The sequence below is a fragment of the Thunnus thynnus genome, chromosome 7 (genome assembly GCF_963924715.1).
Source record: "Thunnus thynnus chromosome 7, fThuThy2.1, whole genome shotgun sequence".
In the NCBI taxonomy this organism is placed as follows: Eukaryota; Metazoa; Chordata; class Actinopteri; order Scombriformes; family Scombridae; genus Thunnus; species Thunnus thynnus.
In genome coordinates this window covers 34668926-34688925 of record NC_089523.1, presented here as the reverse complement: position 1 = coordinate 34688925, position 20000 = coordinate 34668926, and the positions used below count along the sequence as shown (strand labels likewise).

General features: G+C 37.2%; 2 protein-coding genes and 1 non-coding gene across 10 annotated transcripts; 1 reads left to right on the top strand and 2 right to left on the bottom strand.

Annotated features, from left to right (window-relative positions):
- Positions 1 to 6815: 6815 nt before the first annotated feature.
- LOC137186626 (dual specificity protein phosphatase 14) lies at positions 6816 to 13157 on the bottom strand. Of its 6 annotated transcripts, XM_067595693.1 has the most exons (4): positions 13052 to 13121; positions 10531 to 10699; positions 8611 to 8968; positions 6816 to 7464 (listed from the first exon to the last, which is right to left on the bottom strand). In XM_067595693.1, exons 2-4 carry the CDS (start codon positions 10532 to 10534, stop codon positions 7251 to 7253), a joined length of 576 nt encoding a protein of 191 aa, XP_067451794.1. In that variant the 5' UTR covers positions 10535 to 10699; positions 13052 to 13121; the 3' UTR covers positions 6816 to 7250. The 6 variants fall into 6 exon arrangements, with proteins under 6 accessions (XP_067451794.1, XP_067451796.1, XP_067451797.1 ...); XM_067595695.1 differs by lacking the exon at positions 10531 to 10699 and having other exon boundaries at positions 13052 to 13157; XM_067595696.1 differs by lacking the exon at positions 10531 to 10699 and having other exon boundaries at positions 8611 to 9005; positions 13052 to 13130.
- Positions 11209 to 11291, bottom strand: trnal-cag (transfer RNA leucine (anticodon CAG)). Its single transcript has one exon. It is a non-coding gene; the product is annotated as a tRNA-Leu (tRNA).
- On the top strand, positions 11999 to 16434 carry LOC137186624 (uncharacterized). 3 transcript variants are annotated; one of them, XM_067595691.1, is made up of 5 exons: positions 11999 to 12401; positions 13274 to 13804; positions 14490 to 14566; positions 14735 to 14986; positions 15196 to 16434. In XM_067595691.1, the coding sequence occupies exons 2-5, from the start codon at positions 13300 to 13302 to the stop codon at positions 15448 to 15450; spliced, it is 1089 nt and encodes a 362-aa protein (XP_067451792.1). In that variant the 5' UTR covers positions 11999 to 12401; positions 13274 to 13299; the 3' UTR covers positions 15451 to 16434. The 3 variants fall into 3 exon arrangements, with proteins under 3 accessions (XP_067451792.1, XP_067451791.1, XP_067451790.1); XM_067595690.1 differs by having other exon boundaries at positions 13264 to 13804; XM_067595689.1 differs by having other exon boundaries at positions 12001 to 12401; positions 13295 to 13804.
- The last annotated feature ends 3566 nt before the right edge of the window (positions 16435 to 20000 follow it).

Genomic DNA, 20000 nt, shown 5'->3' with positions numbered 1-20000 from the left:
TTTCGACATGAGATTAGACAGGAAGTGTTCCTTCATTCTCCATTCTAGTTTTTAGCAGATGTTTTAATTTGGCTTTGAATGTATTGATAAAACTGCAGCTCTTCATATCATCAGGTAGGACGTTCCACTGAGTTGTAGCTTTCACAGAGAAAGCTGACTGTCCAAATGCAGTGTGATGAAATGGTCCAATCATGTATAGAGGATATTCTGGAGGATCTAATAGAACTTACTGAGCGAGTGAACACATAGTCACATAGTGGAGGAGGACAAACCATTTAACATTTTATAAACTAGGCACAAATTTGAGAATGATCTAAAATTGTCAAAGCTCAGTAAATTGTTTTTCTCCAGAACCCTACAGTGATGGAAATGCATTGGCTTTTTGTCTTTAGAGTTTGTTTGTATAAGGACTCAAGAGGTTTGATGGCTGTTTCTCCAGCCTGCCTCCAACATGTGATGCAATAAGACATCTGGGAAAGAATCATAGCTGCATAAATATCTTGGCTGCATCCAAAGAGAGACAGTTTCTAATATGTCTAAAATTTGCTAAGTTGTTCTTTATGGTTTTAACCGTTTTTTTTAAACATGTTTCTTAAAGTTCAAATTTGGATCCTGTGTCACACCAAGATATTTAAAATCAGTGACTATGTCAATTTTTTCAGCTTTGATGAAAATATCAGTGTTAGGAGGTTGTACCATGTGTTGTTTGTTTGTTAAAAAGAAATAAAGTTGTACATTTTGAATTGGACTGAAGAGGAATCCATCTCTTCCCTGAAATCAGACGGTAAAAACATGAACATGATTTGCCTGCTGGTTTAACAGTCTGACTGTTCATAGAGGAGTAAATATTATTGATACCAGCCTCGTCTGGGACTCACAGCCTGCCTACCTGAGCAGCACCTGGACGTCACTGACGTCATTCATTTGACTTTGATAACAGCAAATCAATAATACTGTAGAATGTTTCATATCATTTCATTATAAATTCCATTTATATTTAGTTCAGACAGAAAAAGGTTAAGAAGTGTGTGCTCAGTTGTGAAAATAAACATTGATATGTGAGGTTAAAGCAACTACACACACTCCTCATACAGGACGGCTTTTTATTGATTATATTGTTGGCCTTGGTTACAGGTTTGGCTATCAGCAATAACTAAGGACTATTAAATCAATAGAAATTATTATAAATAATTAAAGCTGCAAGCAGCGTCGGGACCTCGCACTCTGGCCCGTCGGGATCAGATCATTTTGCTTTTTAAAAATGAGGGATATTTCTTACAAGTGTGGTGTGCTTTTATTTTGAAAGTTTGATTCAAATGTGTACTGTCAGGTGTGTAGAGACAATAAGTAACTGCAGCTGGACACAGAACGGGTCCTCGCAAGAATAGAGAGAATAGGAGGGAAAAAAAAGGGGGGGGGGGGGGGTTGAATGCAGCTCATTTTTGTAGGATACAGCAGAAAGGTCTATATACATCAGTGGCCGCTGGTGACTCAAAAAATTGGGGAGGAAAACCAACATGGAATCTTACAACTAATCGCATCAAACTATATCATTGTCCCCCACCTGATGAAATCGGAGGGGTGGGGGGCAATTTTATATGCCAATAAAACAATTTGCTTAAGTGGTGAAAAAGCTGCTTCTTTAAAGACATTTAGCATATACATATTGTCTCTAAACAAAGAAGTGCTCATTTTAGCCATGGACTGGTTCAGATGTGTGATTTTACCAACAAAGTGAAATTCAAATTTATAGTACTGTTCTATTGTGACAACAAATTTATGTTCTCATCAAAAACAGACAACATATCACATGATTTACTTGTGTTTCCTATGTATTTTCTTGGTACACAGAAATATATAAAGTAGCACAGAGCTTATAATGTGATACAGGAACAGATCAGTGCTGAATACTAGAAAGACTGAACACTGAAAACATTCACAGATCTATAAGTGTAGGTTCACATCAGAAAGTATTAATGCATGTATCAAATACATGACTTACACACTCTTATCTATGTGCACGACATACAAAATATAGTCTACAAAGCTGACATGTTAACACTAGGGGTGTTAACATGAACACAAAACTCACAATTCGGATCGTATCACGGATTTGAATCATGGATCAGATCATTATTAGGATCAGCGAAAAAAAAGGGGGAGACAAATAAAACTTTGTTTTCCATTAATTTTGTAACACACTTACAGCCAGAAACAGCAAGGAACTTTAGCCCATGGTCTTAAATGAAAACAACACTTAAGATGTCCAATGTTTGAATAAAATAAAATAAAATATATGAAATATTCAATGCTCAATTATTGCAATATGAGACATGATACCTTCCTCTTTTAAACAGTGAATGAAACAGCCTCTGTCCACATCATCAAAACATGATGATAACAAACATTCACCACTAACATCAGTTAGCAGCAAGATGCTAATTAGCTGCTCAGCTGCAGCAAATTAGACAGCAGGTAAACATAACTCAAATTTCACTTCTGACCCGTTAGATGCTGGTTTGATCGTTGCTCTTTAAAATCCCTGTTAGCGACACGCTGTCTGCCCATGACTTGTACTTAGAGCAGTTTGTTTACTTTGTCTTAAATGAGACATTAAATTTAGCAATTAATCCACAGTTCATATGCCTGCCGAACCGTGGGGGGCGATCCATATGGATCAAGGATGAACTACAATCCGTTACACCACTAGTTAACACTTGTTATTCTAGTTACTTTAAGCTTATTACTCAATATACGACTCAGCTTAAAAACGAACTAAAGAAACTGTCAGAAGCAGCAGCCAGACCTCCTGCACACTCATTCACTAATCACACAACATCAATAGGTGACTGAACAACCACTCAATTAAAAACGAATGAATAAGTGAGTCCAGACAGCTCACTGTAACTTCAACAAGCAAACTAATCTTACCCACAACACATTATATGATCTCTGCTGCATTCTTGTTAAGGGGATTAAAAACATAAAAATGCCACACAGAGAGACATTTAACCATCAGAGATATAATTAGCGACCAAAGAGACAGAGAGAGAGAAGCTGTATCTGACTCACATTATCTGACGTCTTCTTCTTTCTTTCATGGAGATAAAGTATTCATGTCATAACGTCCATTTGTGGCTGTTGGTCATTTTGTATGTTAGTTAACAGAACTTTATGGCTGCTGGTTACCCAGTCTGATATCATTAGCATTAATGACAAACAAGCTAACTCTCCTGGTTGTTTCTCCGGTTGCTTCTCTCTCCAGCCTCCCTGGCGGTGTCCTGCTGTTGCTGCACTGCACAGTCCAGATCATTTCTCCCGTTAGCTTAACAACAGTCTTAACAGTCCTTCCATGGATGTATAAAGAGTCCTTCAGGCTGCTACAACAAGCCAGCTGTTGCACTGACTAAGCAAGAAGCTATCTACTGCTGCTACTCTGCCTTACAGTGAAGAGAATTGAAGATGAATTCTGGAAACTATCATTGGACCAACTCGATGTCAATATTGCATTCTGGTTGTTGATTGGTAAGGGAGGACGTCCTCCCTTGGAGCGTCATTTTACGTGTCATGGCCAATCACAGATTAGCATGAAAAAAAAGAAATACATTAAGTCCAATGTAAGAGATCCCGCCCTGCGGAGGGCAGCAGGCAACCGTCCTCCTCTGTCCCCCACTCCACCTCCACCAATTGTGGCCCCCCACCACTTCACACACTGCTCTTTCTCCTCTTGCCCTGCAGGTGTCGCTGTTGAAGAATTTTAAACAGAATTTCAGTTATGGATTTTTTCCAAAGAAGAGAGAAAAAATACTTTATAAATAATACTGAGATTTGTAATGGTTTATTTCAACCAAATATTCTTTTTTTATATTTTGATCTCCCTTTTGCCTCTCAAAAAATAGAGGAGGATCAACCTCCTCTGCCTTTATGGACATACAGTACATTATATACAAACTTTGTATGAGGTTGGGTGTTATTATCATTTATTTTACAATAATTATAGGTCTTATATTTATAATTCAGTGGTGGGGATGACCTATGAGGGGAAGGAAAAAAATGGAGTGAGGGTGACAGTTTAGTGATAAAGTGCTGTAGAAAAATAAAATCAAAACTCAAATTTGTTGCTCTGTACTGCAGTTTTTCCTTTATTAGGGCCTGAGCACCTAGTGGTTCGACAGGTGACAAAACAACATTTAATTTGAGTTTGAAATATTGATGCAGACTGAACTCAACCAAAGTCTGTCTGTTAACTTCCTGTTAATGGAAACAAAATGAGCTTTAACCACAGAGTTGAAATGATTTTTAACGTGAGAAACAACCGAATATTCCAGAGTTTCCTGCAGTCTTTTCCACAAACATCATAAAACATTTTTACACTTTTCTAGCTTTCTAATCTTCACACAACTATTTCCACATATGTAATGAGTCTGGTTATTGTTTCGGTTTTCATCTACAAACTTAATTAATCACAAGACGTTTATCACCTCAGCTCCACTGCTTCCTGGAGGAAACTCTGCTTTAAACCTTTTCACAGCATCCACGTTTCATTGTTGCTGGTTTGATGCTTTCTGTCAAACCAAACATCAAATGTAAGATGTTAAATAAATGTATTTGTCACTTTTTCTATTAAAAGATCAATTAGTCGATCGGTTATCAAAAACAAGGAGAAATGCCCACAAAACGTTTTATAACAACAACAAACAGAAAATCCTCAAACTGGAGTTTTTACTGGATAAAAAGCTGAAACTGCTGCTGATGAAGGTTTTCAGTGTTTCAGGAAGAGTTAAGGCTGTTTAATAGAAGATGAAGTCATCAGTCCAGCAGAGCTCAGACTCACCAGATGACACGTCGAAAAGGTTTTTATCTTCATACAATAATGAATTTGACACAAAAATATAAATTCCACTGCAATGTAACTGAATGTTACATCTTGAGTCTCAAAAATATCATATATGTTCGCTTGGTCCCTTCAAGAGTTTTGGACCCACGACTGTCAATAAAACTGTTTGTTTCTGAAGTAAACTGTTCATTTTTGTTGTCACTCGACAGACAACAGAGAGACTGACGACACGAGCAGAACAACACCGACACAAACAGGAAATACACAGTAATAACAGTAAATGCAGCTCGTTTATGTGGAGAGATCCGATTGTTTGCTGCAGAGCCTCCGTCACACCACCTGATCACTTCGGGAGCGTCTGTCCCGACGTCCCCTCGTCACGTTCACCACTCCCTGTTTTTATAGACACAGACTGAGCTCTAAATATCAATTTATAGAAGAAATAAATATGTTTTAGTACAAAACTCTAGAAGTCCTTCAGTCTGTCCTCTGAGGACAACTCAACACCACTGTCCCGTCCCGTCAGGCGTCCTGTCAGGCGTCCCGTCAGGCGTCCCATCAGGCGTCCTGTCAGGCGTCCCGTCAGGCGTCCCGTCAGGCGTCCTGTCAGGCGTCCCGTCAGGTGTCCCGTCAGATGTCCTGTCAGGCGTCCTGTCAGGCATCCCGTCAGGCGTCCCGTCAGGCGTCCCGTCAGGCGTCCCGTCAGGCGTCCTGTCAGGTGTCCCGTCAGATGTCCTGTCAGGTGTCCTCTCAGGCGTCCTGACAGGCGTCCTGACAGGCGTCCTCTCAGGCGTCCTGTCAGGCGTCTCTGCTGCTGCTGTTTGGTCTCTGCTGCTCATCTTCATATCCTGCAGCTCTATAGTCATATTCTGCAGCTCTATATTCATACTCTGCAGCTATATATTCATATCCTACAGCTCTATATTCATACTCTGCAGAAGTATATTCATATTCTGCAGCTATATATTCATATTCTGCAGCTCTGTATTCATATTCTGCAGCTCAGTATTCATATTCTGCAGATCTATATTCATATTCTGCAGCTCTATATTCATACTCTGCAGCTATATATTCATATTCTGCAGCTCTGTATTCATATCCTGCAGCTCGATAGTCATATTCTGCAGCTCTATATTCATACTCTGCAGCTATATATTCATATTCTGCAGCTCTATATTCATATTCTGCAGATCTATATTCATGTTCTGCAGCTCTATATTCATATCCTGCAGCTCTATATTCATATTCTGCAGATCTATATTTATATTCTGCAGCTCTATATTCATACTCTGCAGCTATATATTCATATTCTGCTGCTCTGTATTCATATCCTGCAGCTCTATATTCATGTTCTGCAGCTCTATATTCATATTCTGCAGCTCTATATTCATGTTCTACAGCTCTATATTCATATTCTGCAGATCTATATTCATATCCTGCAGCTCTACTGGAATACCTTTGCATGATTTATTAGATTAACTCTATGATCTCCGAGGGAAATTAGTTTGCAGTGTGTTCACAAAACAAGAAAGGGAAGCAATCCAAAATACACAAACCTACTACACACCATCCAGCAGTGTTAATGATGTACAAAGACTGACTGCAGTACTGACTGTAGTACTGACTGTAGTACTGACTGACGTACTGACTGTAGCACTGACTGTAGTACTGACTGCAGTACTGACTGCAGTACTGACTGTAGTACTTACTGTAGTACTTACTGTAGTACTTACTGTAGTACTGACTGCAGTACTGACTGACGTACTGACTGTAATACTGATCGTTTCTTCTTCTGTCACAATAAACTGATTTGTTTTTTTACATCGTTTCTGTCCAATCACAGCCGAGCTCGTTTCAGTGTTTCACTCACAAACTGCAGATCTGTTTATTCCAACTCTGCTCTTAGTTCAGTAGTTTTACTAAAAAGAAACCTGATCAATTGATCGGCTGATCTGATCAGTAACAGATATGAGACCAGTTTGGACTGAACAGCAGCATCTGTTTAATCTCATTTACAGAATTTAACATTTTAAACTTAAATATTTGTGTAACAGTTGCACAAATACATCATTCAGACAAACTGATGGAGGATTTAGAAAATAGAGTTAAAAGGATGTTTTTTAAAAACAGTTTTTATCAGGTAGCCACATGTTTCTGGACGTTTCTTTTCATTAAAAAATAGAAAACACCGACTTGAGTTTGTTGTTTTACACCTTTAACTGTCAAACAGAATAATCCCGACATCACTGAAGTATCTAAATCTCTTACTGACAAACAAGAAGCAAAGAATTTGCTTTTTCTGCCACATTGTGAGTGAAGTTTGCAGGTGTGGAAACATTCAGCTGTTTCCGCTGCAGCTCAGAGGGAAGAAACAAAACGATGAGTGTTTAATGTCTGATTAGTTTGTGGTCGTTCAGATGTTGACGCAGTACGCCGCCGTGGTGTTCGTGTCCTCCAGAGCTTCAGGCAGGACTCCGCCGGACGTCATCGCCATCCGGACCGAGTTCCTGCCGAACAGCTTCCTCTCGTAGTCCATCAGCTGCCTCCAGAAACCAGCGTTCGGTCGGATGAACGGCCGCTGCTCCAGAACCTGTTCATGAGCCCGACGCAGGCTGAGACCCCCAAACCTGCAACACAGAGACCAGAACCCAGAGCTGGAAGAAGTACTTTACTGCAGTATAAAATACCAACACAGCAATGTAAAAATACTCCATTACAAGTAAAAGTCCTGCAAGAAAAATCCTACTACAGTAAAAGTACATAAGTATTATGAGCTTGATGTAGTTAAAGTATTGCAGTAAAAGTACATAAGTATTATGAGCTTGATGTAGTTAAAGTATTGCAGTAAAAGTACATAAATATTATGAGCTTGATGTAGTTAAAGTATTGCAGTAAAAGTACATAAGTATTATGAGCTTGATGTAGTTAAAGTATTGCAGTAAAAGTACATAAGTATTATGAGCTTGATGTAGTTAAAGTATTGCAGTAAAAGTAGTGGTTTGGTCCCTCTGACTGATATATTATTATATATGACATCATTAGATTATTAATAGTGAAGCATCAGTGTTAGAGCAGCATGTTACTGTTGTAGCTGCTGGAGGTGGAGCTAGTTTACACTACTTTATATACAGTTAGCTAGTTTAGTCCAGTGGTTCCCAACCTAGGGGTCGGGCCCCTCCAAAGGGTCAGCAGATAAATCTGAGGGGTGGTGAGATGATTAATGGGAGAGGAAAGAAGAAAAAACAAAGTTCTGATACACAAATCTGTTTTCAGTTTTTGGACTTTTTCTCTAATCTTTGATTTTTGCTGAAATATTGGATCATTTGAACATTTATTGAAATGAAAGCATGTGAGAAGTTTAGAGGGAAAAATCACTATTTGGTGGAGCTGTTAACAACTCATAGACATGTGAAATGTGACCCCGACTACACACTGCTTTTTGTAAGACGTCAAAAGACAAAAAGGTTGGAAACCACTGGTTTCATCTTTAACAATGTGTTGTATTTTAAAAGCTTGTTATATTATCCATTGTGTCAAATCTTCATCTGAAAAGTAACTAAAGCTGTCAAATAAATGTAGTGGAGTAGAAAGTACAATATTTCCCTCTGAAATGTAGAAAGTAGCATCACATGGAAATACTCAAGTAAAGTACAAGTACCTCTAAACTGTACTTCAGTACTTAAGTAGTGTATTTAGTTACTTGCTGAACCACATCAGAGACCTGAACTCTGACCTCCAGGGTTAATAACAGTGACAGGTGAGTGTCTGCTGACCTCATCAGGTAGGCCATGATCAGAGACGGGGACCGGCTCCTGCCGGCGCTGCAGTGAACCAGAGTTGTCCCCGTCCGGTTCTGGTGGATCCGCTCCGCCACGAGGTCGAAGTACCGTCCCAGCGGGGCGTGAGGTCGGTCCTGGACGGGGACATGGAGGACCTGCAGGCCATCCAACTGCGGGTAGGAAACGTCCTCCAGCCCACTGGAGTTAATGATGAGAGAGACGCTCCTGCTGGACAACACGCTGAGGTTCAGAGCCGAGTCCAGACCGCTCAGGAAGAGACCAGGACCCACCTGAGACACCTGAGACCCCGACATGAGGAGCTGCAGGAGGACCCCTCCAGGTGGGCAGAAACCTGACAGACACAGTCAGACTGTTTGATTCTGAAGAATCTTTAGAGGTGAAAAAAGAAAAACTTTGAAAAACATCATAAAAAATAATTAAAAAAATATTCCTTTTCATCACTAAATACCTGGTGATGAGTCGTCTGGTAAAATCTGTTGTTTCCAAAACATTTTAATAAACCTGATTTTAACATTTTCTTTGAACCTGCTGAATGTTTTTAGGAGGATCAATGTCTATTAATCATCAATAATCAGCATATAAACAGTTAATAACTCGCTATAATGTAGTTATAAGCAGATATGAAGACATCCAACCATTTTGTTTCTTGTGGGGCCGCCAGCATGACTGGACTTACTCTTGTTTTTCTATAAAGGCTGCTCATTAGAACTTTTTCACTTAATTTGAGATTCTAATTGTTTCCTCTTTTATTTAAAAAAGAAAAAATAGACACTAACTTTACTACACACTATTTGTCATGAAGACATTTTATATTATTACAGTTGTGTTTTATTATATTATTAATGATCTATTTATACAGCAGCAACTGTCCTGGGAGGAGTTATAGTTATTGATGAATACATTCATAAACACTTATATCTGCTTATAACTACATTATAGAGAGTTATAAACCATTTATTAACTCTTTATGAACGATTATTCATGATAAATTGATTGTGTTTGGTTCTGTGACTGCAGCAGGAATAATCAAGACAAAACCTAACAGATATATTTTCTCATTAATGCAGCAAAATTTGATATTTATGAATCAAATTACAGGATAAAAAGTCACATTTTTGATGTAGCATCTTATAATGTTGCCTTAAAATTAATATTTTTATTAATGTAATGAGCTTCCATAACAGTAGCGCAATGATTAGTTGGTTTCAGTAAATTTTCCATCATCTGGTTTCAGCTCCATAAATGTGAGGAGTTGCTGCTTTTTTGTCATATAAGATGTTAATAAATATTTTGAGGGTTTTGGATCGTTGGTCAGAATAAACAAGTAATTTGAAGACGACACCTCGGACTCAGGTAAATTAAAAAGGCCATTTTTGTATATTTTCGGACATTTTATTGACTAAACGAGAAAATCATTGGCAGATTGATTGATGAAAAAATCGCAGTCCAACAATTAAAACTTTTCTGTTATTTTTACATATTTTGGTAAAATCTTGGTTTCAACGCTGTGATTCAGTTTTATGTCTCATGTGTTTGACTGTAAACTGACTTAATAGGGGAGACCGAGGATGGTTGTCACACTTTTGACATTTCTGTCTGTAGCTTGGAGCTTTTTTAAAACCAATGCATTCAAAATGTGATGCAAACTAGCGACGTGTGTCTGCTATTAAATGATGCAGCTGTTACCTCTGCAACACAAACTGAAAATGGTTTAGTCTCAAACACAAGAAGTTAAATGTGACAGTTGATGCCATAGTTGTAACATTATGAAATAAGGATTGTGATAAAAACTTAAGATATTGTGTGTGTGTGTCAAGTATGTAATTCATCAACAGAGTCACAGTCCTCCTCTGGTTCATCAGTGAAGACTTTGTCTCCACTATGTTAACCTACACATGGAAGTTCCTTTGATTCCTTCTCTTCTAACTTCCTCTCTTTACACAATCATACAACATTTTGCTGCAGATCTGATGGACTCTCTCTGCTTTTTTACATCATTTGATGCTCTCTTCGAAATGTTGAGAGGAAGCCGTCAGTCTTTCTCTTCCAGGACCTCGGCATACTGAAAGTCAAAGTAAACGTATTAAACACGATGAAATGTTTGCTTGGGGTAGGTTGTAGCTAACTCAGACTCTTGTAGCCATGAACTAGCTTACAGATAAAACATTAGCACTAACAACTTGCATGAAAGATATCTACACAGACAAATAATTAACATCATTTAAGTTTGATGAGTTTATCTACAAAGCAGAATCACAAAAATAAATGAAGAATTATTTTTTTCTTTCTGAAATGTGGAACAAGGACTAAACTGAGCATGTGCAGAGTGAATGAGGTGACTTGTAACTTGCTCTTGATTGGAAAAATTGAAAGTGTTACAACCATCCCTGGTCTCCCCTACTGCATGTTGATTTTGATCGAAGTTCATCACTAGTTTTTTTTTTTTTTTTTTTTTTTTTTTAAAGGTGACATAGACGACTTCATTCAGTAACACATTTCATACAACTCTTAGGAAACTTTTAATACTTAAATCAACAAATCTGAATGGAGAATATTAAGAAAAGGAGAATGTGTCAGAAGTGGGATTCGAACCCACGCCTCCAGGGGAGACTGCGACCTGAACGCAGCGCCTTAGACCGCTCGGCCATCCTGACGTCTTCTCTACTGTATTACTATAAGTAATTATAAAGACTTTATATTAAAATTCAACGTCAATTATATCGTATATATGGTTGAGAGAACGATTGAAAGTGACTTTAATCAGCTATTTCTACCAACAAGTCAGGAGCGTAATACGCCGCTTTACAGATCACTTAAAATAACGATATAATAATGTTTTATGGTGTGTGTGTGTGTGTGTGTGTGTGTGTGTGTGTGTGTGTGTGTGTGTGTGTGGTTAAAGTCTGGTTAGGTTTAGGCACAAAAACCACGTGGTTGGAGTTGGAGAAAGATCATGGTTTGGGTTAAAATGATTATTTCAAACGTGGTTAAACGTGGAAACCGTCGGCAACAGCAAACACCGCATTCCGGTAATAAACGCAATAAAATGCGGTAAAAATGTCCCGACGGTTAAAAACGTGACACTGACGGTCGGAGCGGGAAGCGAACCGCGGGCTCCTGCAGCTTTTTTACCTTCCGCGGGTGCCATTTTTTCCCCCAGGATGGTGAAGTCATGAGCCTTCCTCCTCTGCCTCTGATTGGCTAGTACCGGTTACCTTCGTTGATTGGGTTGGTTAGGTTTGGGCATGAGGAGTGAGATTGGTTAGGATTAGGGAAAGAATATCAGGGTAAGCCAATCAGAGGCAGAGTAGGGCGGGTCGTGACTTCGCCATCCTAAAAAATAAAAATCTTTTCCCGGGTCATAATTACTACAGCCGTCAGATGGCGCCTGTCACTCAAATCTAACAGATGACTGATATAACGACCTACAGTCAAAGAATACAGAAGCACTAATGTTATCAATTAAACAGTGTAAATTATTTGATATAGTGTCGTTTTTTTTTTTGATTGGACAGGCTCATTTCTACTGTTTATCCAACATGGCGGCTTCCCGGGTTGAAAATAGTTATGTGAGCTCGAGCTCAGATCCTCCGTCTGCTCTGATTTACATAAATAACTCCAAAATCAGGATCAATAACGGGTCATTGACCGAAAAATCGGCAAATATTCAGGTCAAAGTGCAGCCGGGACATGTCCGGGTTACAGTCACGGGATAATGAGTCACAGTTTCACTTCAGGTTTCATTCGGACAGACTGACACACAGGTAAGATCTGCTTTATATCTAAGTTACACGTTTTAAACCCTACAGACGTAAATAAAGGTAGTTAGTTAGTTACAGCTGCACAGTCAGAGTGTCTAATTAAAAACAGTTGAAGATAAACTGAACGTCTAAACACTAAAATACATGCTGGTTTAGGGCGTATCAGGCCAGTAAGACCAGCATGTATTTTACGCCAAACTTCATTCAAAAATCTGACAGTTTAATGCTTCCTTCCTTATTTGCGCTTATTCATGAGCTGTATCACAGAATTTAAGCCATTTTCTCCGCGGACTGAACACTGTGATTTATTCGGCCTTCAGGTGACTTTATAGAAACATTTATACTGGGTTTACTGGTGAATCTCTGACCAGATTACAAAGGATTCTGCGGAAGAAGACGACGCGGGTCAACAGTTAAAAACATCGAATTTCTTTTAAATAAGTGTTTCTCCTTTTATTAGTTTGGTGCCGAATACAAGAATAGCTCCTAACGATCCGTTAAATACCCGGATTGCTCTTCCAGCAGGTGAACTTGTGCCTGTTAGTGAAGAACTTCTTTTCTGCCACTTGTTGAACGGAGTCTGGTGAGAAGCGCGTCGTGTTTGTTTGAGCTGTCAGAGTGAAACAGCCTGAAGCATTAAAGGAAACTCTCACCTGTTTACTCCTGATTTAAACCAACCTGAAGACTTTTGGACGGCAGCTTAAAATAAAATAGCCAGGAAGTCAAACCATCCGGTCACGAGCTTCAGGTTTTTCAAAATAAAAGCCATGAGCTAGATAGGTAAATTTAATTGTCTCAGCTGTTAATAAAACTCTGACTTCAGTCCCAGAATTCAGACTTTTGATGCTTCTGAAATGATTCACAGTCTGATTCAGTTGTTTTCTGCTCTGATGAAGACGACATGAAAATGCAGAATCAACAAACCAACAAGAACCAGAAGCCCGTCCTGCCTCAGGTCCGGTACCACCCGACCATCCAGACTGGAGCACCAGCAAAAACAGGAACCAGACAAACCCACAAGACCAAACCTGGAGCTCAGACTGGGATTAAAGCAGTCCAGCAGAACCAGGATGCTGATCAGACTGCTCAGGCTGATCCGGTTCCTGCAGTGAGACGCAACCAGAAACAGACAAAGAAAGCGGATCAGAGAGCTGCTGCAGATCCAGATCCTCGTCCAGCAGATCCTCCCAGACCGGAGCAGGTCCCTGTGGGTCTGGGCGTCAGGCTGGACAGGTGTGTGGTGGAGCAGGTGGAGGTTCTGACTCGCGGACAGAGCACCAACCAGGACTGGTTCACCTGGAGGAAGAACCGGATCACAGCTTCTGTGGCTCACCGCATCGCTCACTGCCGCTTTGTTCAGGGGAAGAGCAAAACCCCGCCCCCCTCCTACCTGGCTGCTATCACAGGTAGGCCACGCCCCCTCAGCATTATTGTCATTATTGAAAAATCTGATTGTTCTCTCAATTAATCGATCAATCATCTGGTCTGTCAGAATGTCAGAAAACAGTAAAAATGTCCTAAAACTGAAGGTGACGTCTTTAAATGACTTCAGTCAATTCTGAATTGATTAGTTGATCGACTGAAAATTGATCAGAAACTAGTTTGATAACTGATTCATTGTCTCTGACATTTTATAAACTATACGATCAATCAAGACAATAGTCATTAGTCTGATCAACAGTCCAGAACCCAAAATGTTTAGTTTACATCACACAAGATAAAGTTTGTATAAATACTGATGTATAGAAACTGTTTTATAAAAAGTCTTCAACTCACCTTCTGTCTGTTTACATGTAACGTCAGTCTGAGGCTGTGAAAAGTTTTCATCAAGAAGAAAAAGAGTTTAAAAGTTAATGATACAAATAAAATATTATATAATATAATATATGAAAGATTAAAATTGTGACACTAAAATGTAAAAATGTTTATATTTATGAGCCATGAGTCATAAATATTTATCAATCATAACTTTTCATGGATTTTGGTTTTGTTTGGATTCACGAGGCCTGCTGAAGCATTTTATAAACAAACTGAACACACAGATGCAGCATGTTTGAATCTTTCACGATAAACCTGACTGTGACCCGGCAGGTGAGGAGCGGCGCATCCAGACCAGAGCCATGAGCTGGGGGGTCCAGATGGAGGCCGAGGTGGTCCGCAGGTACCAGGTGTGTCTCACAAACCCATCTGATGATGAAATTATTAGACGCTATTCAGTTCATAACATCCATTTATTATAATAACATATCAGCGTATTATAATATATACTCACTATAAATATATGATATACTGTCTTCTTGTTCTTCTACCTGTCTGGTGTCTCTGTGGACCTGCAGAAACTGAAGAGCGCAGCGTTGCGTCGCTCCGTCTCCGTTCAGGACTGCGGTTTGTTCATCGACGCTCAGAGGCCCTGGTTGGCTGCCAGCCCCGACGGCATCGTGACGGACAGCCGGACCAGCCAACGGCTGCTCTGCCTGGAGGTGAAGTGTCCCTACAAACACAGACATAGACGAGTGGAGGACGCCTGCAGGGACGACCCCGCCTTCTGTCTGGAAATACAGAACGAGAACGGACGGGAGCCTGGGACGGTAAAAAAAACATTTTACTGTCCACAACTGTCTGTTAACTTCCTGTCTTCTTGTTGTTGTCCTGTCCATGTCGTTAATGTCCCGTCTTGTCCTTGTCCTTAACTTCCTGTCTTGTCCTTGTTGTTAACTTCCTGTCTTGTCCTTGCTGTTAACGTCCCGTCTTCTCCTTGTCCTTAACTTCCTGTCTTGTCCTTGTCTTCCTGTCCCAGTCTCCGGTCTACCGTCTGAAGACGTCTCACAGTTACTTCACTCAGATTCAGTGTCAGCTGGCAGTGACGGGTCTTCAGCAGGCCGACCTCGCCGTCTTCACATTGAAGGAGACGGCCATCGTCCCGGTGACCTTTGACCCCGACCTGTGGGAGGAGACGGTGTCCAAGCTGCAGGTGTTTTACAGAGACGCCTTCCTGCCTCACCTGCGAAAGAAGACGCAGCCGGACGCAGTGGGATGGCCACCGGAGCTGTAGAGAGGACGTCCTGTCGACCCCTGACCTCTCTGTGGAGGGGTTACCATGGTAACTAGCTAGTGTAGCAACACTCCCTCTCTCCTCCTGCGCAGGACGGAGTCTGACTGCAGGACATGGTTCGGTGTTTGGAGTTTGTTCCAGGAAAACAGAAACATTAGTTTATCATGTTACAAGAACTCGTTACTACAAAACAAATATTCTGTTTAACAAGAAACTTTATTTCATAAAATCAACATCTCATTAAAACAACGTTTTCTTCTCTTTCATCCTCATGTACGTTAATGGGGTGGACAAAATATTATGAACACTCCGGTACACCAGCAGCAACAGGAAGTAGAATTATCACCTTTCTGACAACGTCAACAAAAACTGAAAATGTAGAAGCTTCATGATGTAGAATTTATAGCAGAGCTGCTGTGTTGGATTGCATCAGATTAAACAGGTGCTCCTATACACACAATATGTATAATAGAGCTGCAAACTAATGATTATTCTGTTGATTATTTTCTCAATTAATCGATTAGTTGTTTGGTCAATAAAATGTCAGAAAATGTCGATGACTGTTTATAAAAGTCCAACACGCCGTCATCAAATGTCTTGTTTTGTCCACAACCCAAAGATCTTCAGTTTACTGTCAGACAGTAAAGAAACCGAAAATATTCACATTTAAGAAGCTGCAATCAGAGAATTTGAACCTTTTTCTTTAAAAAAAAATCAGAACAATTAACCGATTACATTAAAAATAGTTTGCAACTAATTGATTAATTGTTGCAGCTCTTAATACATAATTTAAAAATGAAACAATAAAAGAGAAACTGAGTTCAGCATCTTCACTGATCTGTTACAAACTGGTTTATTACAGATTTATTATATTATTTGTAGTTTGGACTTTCTGTTACAAACTCATTTTTATTCTCATCACTGAAGAACTTTGTAACCCGTTTTTGAAAAAGTCTAAAATCAATAAAGCTTTGATTATTTGTATTGTTTTCTGTTTTTTGTACATTTTCTCCTGTTAACACGATTCTGATGATTCAATCAATCAGGTTAATAAGTTAGTCGATGATTTTCTGTGTGAGGAGAAAAGGTGTGTTGGTATGAAAGAGTCTACGATCTTCCACATGTTGAGTTATAACATTACTGCCTTTGATTTGTCCACACTGGACATTTACAGGGTGACAGGAAGAAGATGAAGGTTGGATTCATTTCCTTTAAAACCTTCATCATCTCACAGGAGAGACAAATCAATCAATCAACCAATCCTCTGACAATCCGAGTCAGTATGGAAAAACCTGCATCTACAAAATTATACCTCTACATGGTTTAATCTATATGGTTTAATCTACATGGTTTAATCTACATGGTTTAGTATATATGGTTTAATCTATATGGTTTAGTATATATGGTTTAATATATACGGTTTAATCTGTATGGTTTAATATATATGGTTTAGTATATATGGTTTAATCTATGTTTTAATCTATATGGTTTAATCTATATGGTTTAGTATATATGGTTTAATCTATATGGTTTAGTCTATATGGTTTAATCTATATGGTTTAATCTACATGGTTTAGTATATATGGTTTAATCTATATGGTTTAATCTATATGGTTTAGTCTATATGGTTTAATCTATATGGTTTAATCTACATGGTTTAGTATATATGGTTTAATCTATATGGTTTAATATATATGGTTTAGTATATATGGTTTAATCTATATGGTTTAATCTACATGGTTAATCTATATGGTTTAGTATATATGGTTTAATCTACATGGTTTAATCTACATGGTTTAGTATATATGGTTTAATCTATATGGTTTAATCTACATGGTTAATCTATATGGTTTAGTATATATGGTTTAATCTACATGGTTTAGTATATATGGTTTAATCTATATGGTTTAGTATATATGGTTTAATCTATATGGTTTAATATATACGGTTTAATCTATATGGTTTAATATATATGGTTTAGTATATATGGTTTAATCTATGTTTTAATCTATGTTTTAATCTATATGGTTTAATCTATATGTTTTAATCTATATGTTTTAATCTATATGGTTTAGTATATATGGTTTAATCTATATGGTTTAGTCTATATGGTTTAGTATACATGGTTTAATATATACGGTTTAATCTATATGGTTTAATATATATGGTTTAATCTATGTTTTAATCTATATGTTTTAAGCTATATGGTTTAGTATATATGGTTTAATCTATATGTTTAGTCTATATGGTTTAGTATATATGGTTTAATATATACGGTTTAATCTATATGGTTTAATATATATGGTTTAGTATATATGGTTTAATCTACATGGTTTAGTATATATGGTTTAATCTATGTTTTAATCTATATGGTTTAATCTATATGGTTTAGTATATATGGTTTAATCTATATGGTTTAGTCTATATGGTTTAGTATATATGGTTTAATATATACGGTTTAATCTATATGGTTTAATATATACGGTTTAATCTATATGGTTTAATATATATGGTTTAGTATATATGGTTTAATCTACATGGTTTAGTATATATGGTTTAATCTATGTTTTAATCTATATGGTTTAATCTATATGGTTTAGTCTATATGGTTTAGTATATATGGTTTAATCTATATGGTTTAGTCTATATGGTTTAATATATATGGTTTAGTATATATGGTTTAATCTATATGGTTTAATCTATATGGTTTAGTATATATGGTTTAATCTATATGGTTTAATCTATATGGTTTAGTATATATGGTTTAATCTATATGGTTTAATATATACGGTTTAATCTATATGGTTTAGTCTATATGGTTTAATATATATGGTTTAGTATATATGGTTTAATCTATATGGTTTAATCTATATGGTTTAGTATATATGGTTTAATCTATATGGTTTAGTCTATATGGTTTAATATATATGGTTTAGTATATATGGTTTAATCTATATGGTTTAATATATATGGTTTAGTATATATGGTTTAATCTATATGGTTTAATATATATGGTTTAATCTACATGGTTTAGTATATATGGTTTAATATATATGGTTTAGTATATATGGTTTAATCTATATGGTTTAATATATACGGTTTAATGTATATGGTTTGATCTATATGGTTTAGTATATATGGTTTAATCTATATGGTTTAATATATACGGTTTAATCTATATGTTTTAATCTATATGGTTTAGTATATATGGTTTAATCTATATGTTTTAATCTATATGTTTAATCTATATGGTTTAGTCTATATGGTTTAATCTGTATGGTTTAATCTATATTGTTTAATATATACGGTTTAATCTATATGGTTCAGTAAAAATGGTTTAATCTATATGTTTTAGTATATATGGTTTAATCTATATGTTTTAATCTATATTGTTTAATATATACGGTTTAATCTATATGGTTCAGTAAATATGGTTTAATCTATATGGTTTAGTATATATGGTATAATCTATATGTTTAATCTATATGGTTTAATCTATATGGTTTAGTATATATGGTTTAATCTATATGGTTTAGTATATATGGTATAATCTATATGTTTAATCTATATGGTTTAGTATATATGGTTTAATCCTGCTATCTGTAAATCGATATATTGGGGGAAATTCGTTAGAGAAGGTTTTTCCTTGCCGACACAAAGACGACAGATGATTGAATATTTTAAATTGGACAGTAAAGTCATTAAAAATTAAATTAAAAACAGTCTATATGACGTAAGAGAGAAGTCATAACAATAACAGCAACATAATTAAAGATGTTTAAAGCTGCCAGAGAAAAGCATCAGTTTGTTATAAAATGCTGCTAAATGTGATAAAAGTGAGAATCTGAGACGTTTCTGGTCAAAGGACAGAAGATAAAGAGAAACTGTTCAGAGTGTTTGTGAAGAATTCTGTTGTTTTATTTATTTATTCAGTTATATGCTTAAAATATAAATAAACAAAAAAACGCTCCTGCTGATTCTCCAAAACCTCCGTCAGCCTTCAGACTGATTTTATTTCTATTAAAAATCATCCTGCAGAGAGAAAAACGTCACAGGAAGTTGTCCTCGTTTCCTAAAGTCACGTGATCAATGTGGTGAAAATGACCTTTACAGACGTGAAGGTCACTTTGAGTCAGCTGACGTCACAAAATCAGTAAAAACATGATTGTTTTCATTTCTTGAATAAAAAATGTTTGTACAGTATTGATACGAGGTTTGATATTAAACAGAATATTCAGATTTACATCATTTAGTTTGTTATAATCTGCATTAAATCAGTACAGACGACTTCAGACCTGAAGTTTGATCAGTTCTCAGGAATATTTCACTCTTTTTACAGGTTTTGTTTTACCATGAAAGAAGTTTGGTTTATATAATCAGTATAATCAGCTGGTAGCTGATTGGTTAGTCTTAGTGAGTTTATACCATCTGTCTCGTTTCCTGTCCATCTCAGCTGTTGTTGTTTGAGTTGTAACAACAACCATAAAACATGTTTTAATTCAGCATCAATACTCTGATCAGCTTTAAAGGCTCAATATGAAACGTTTCCA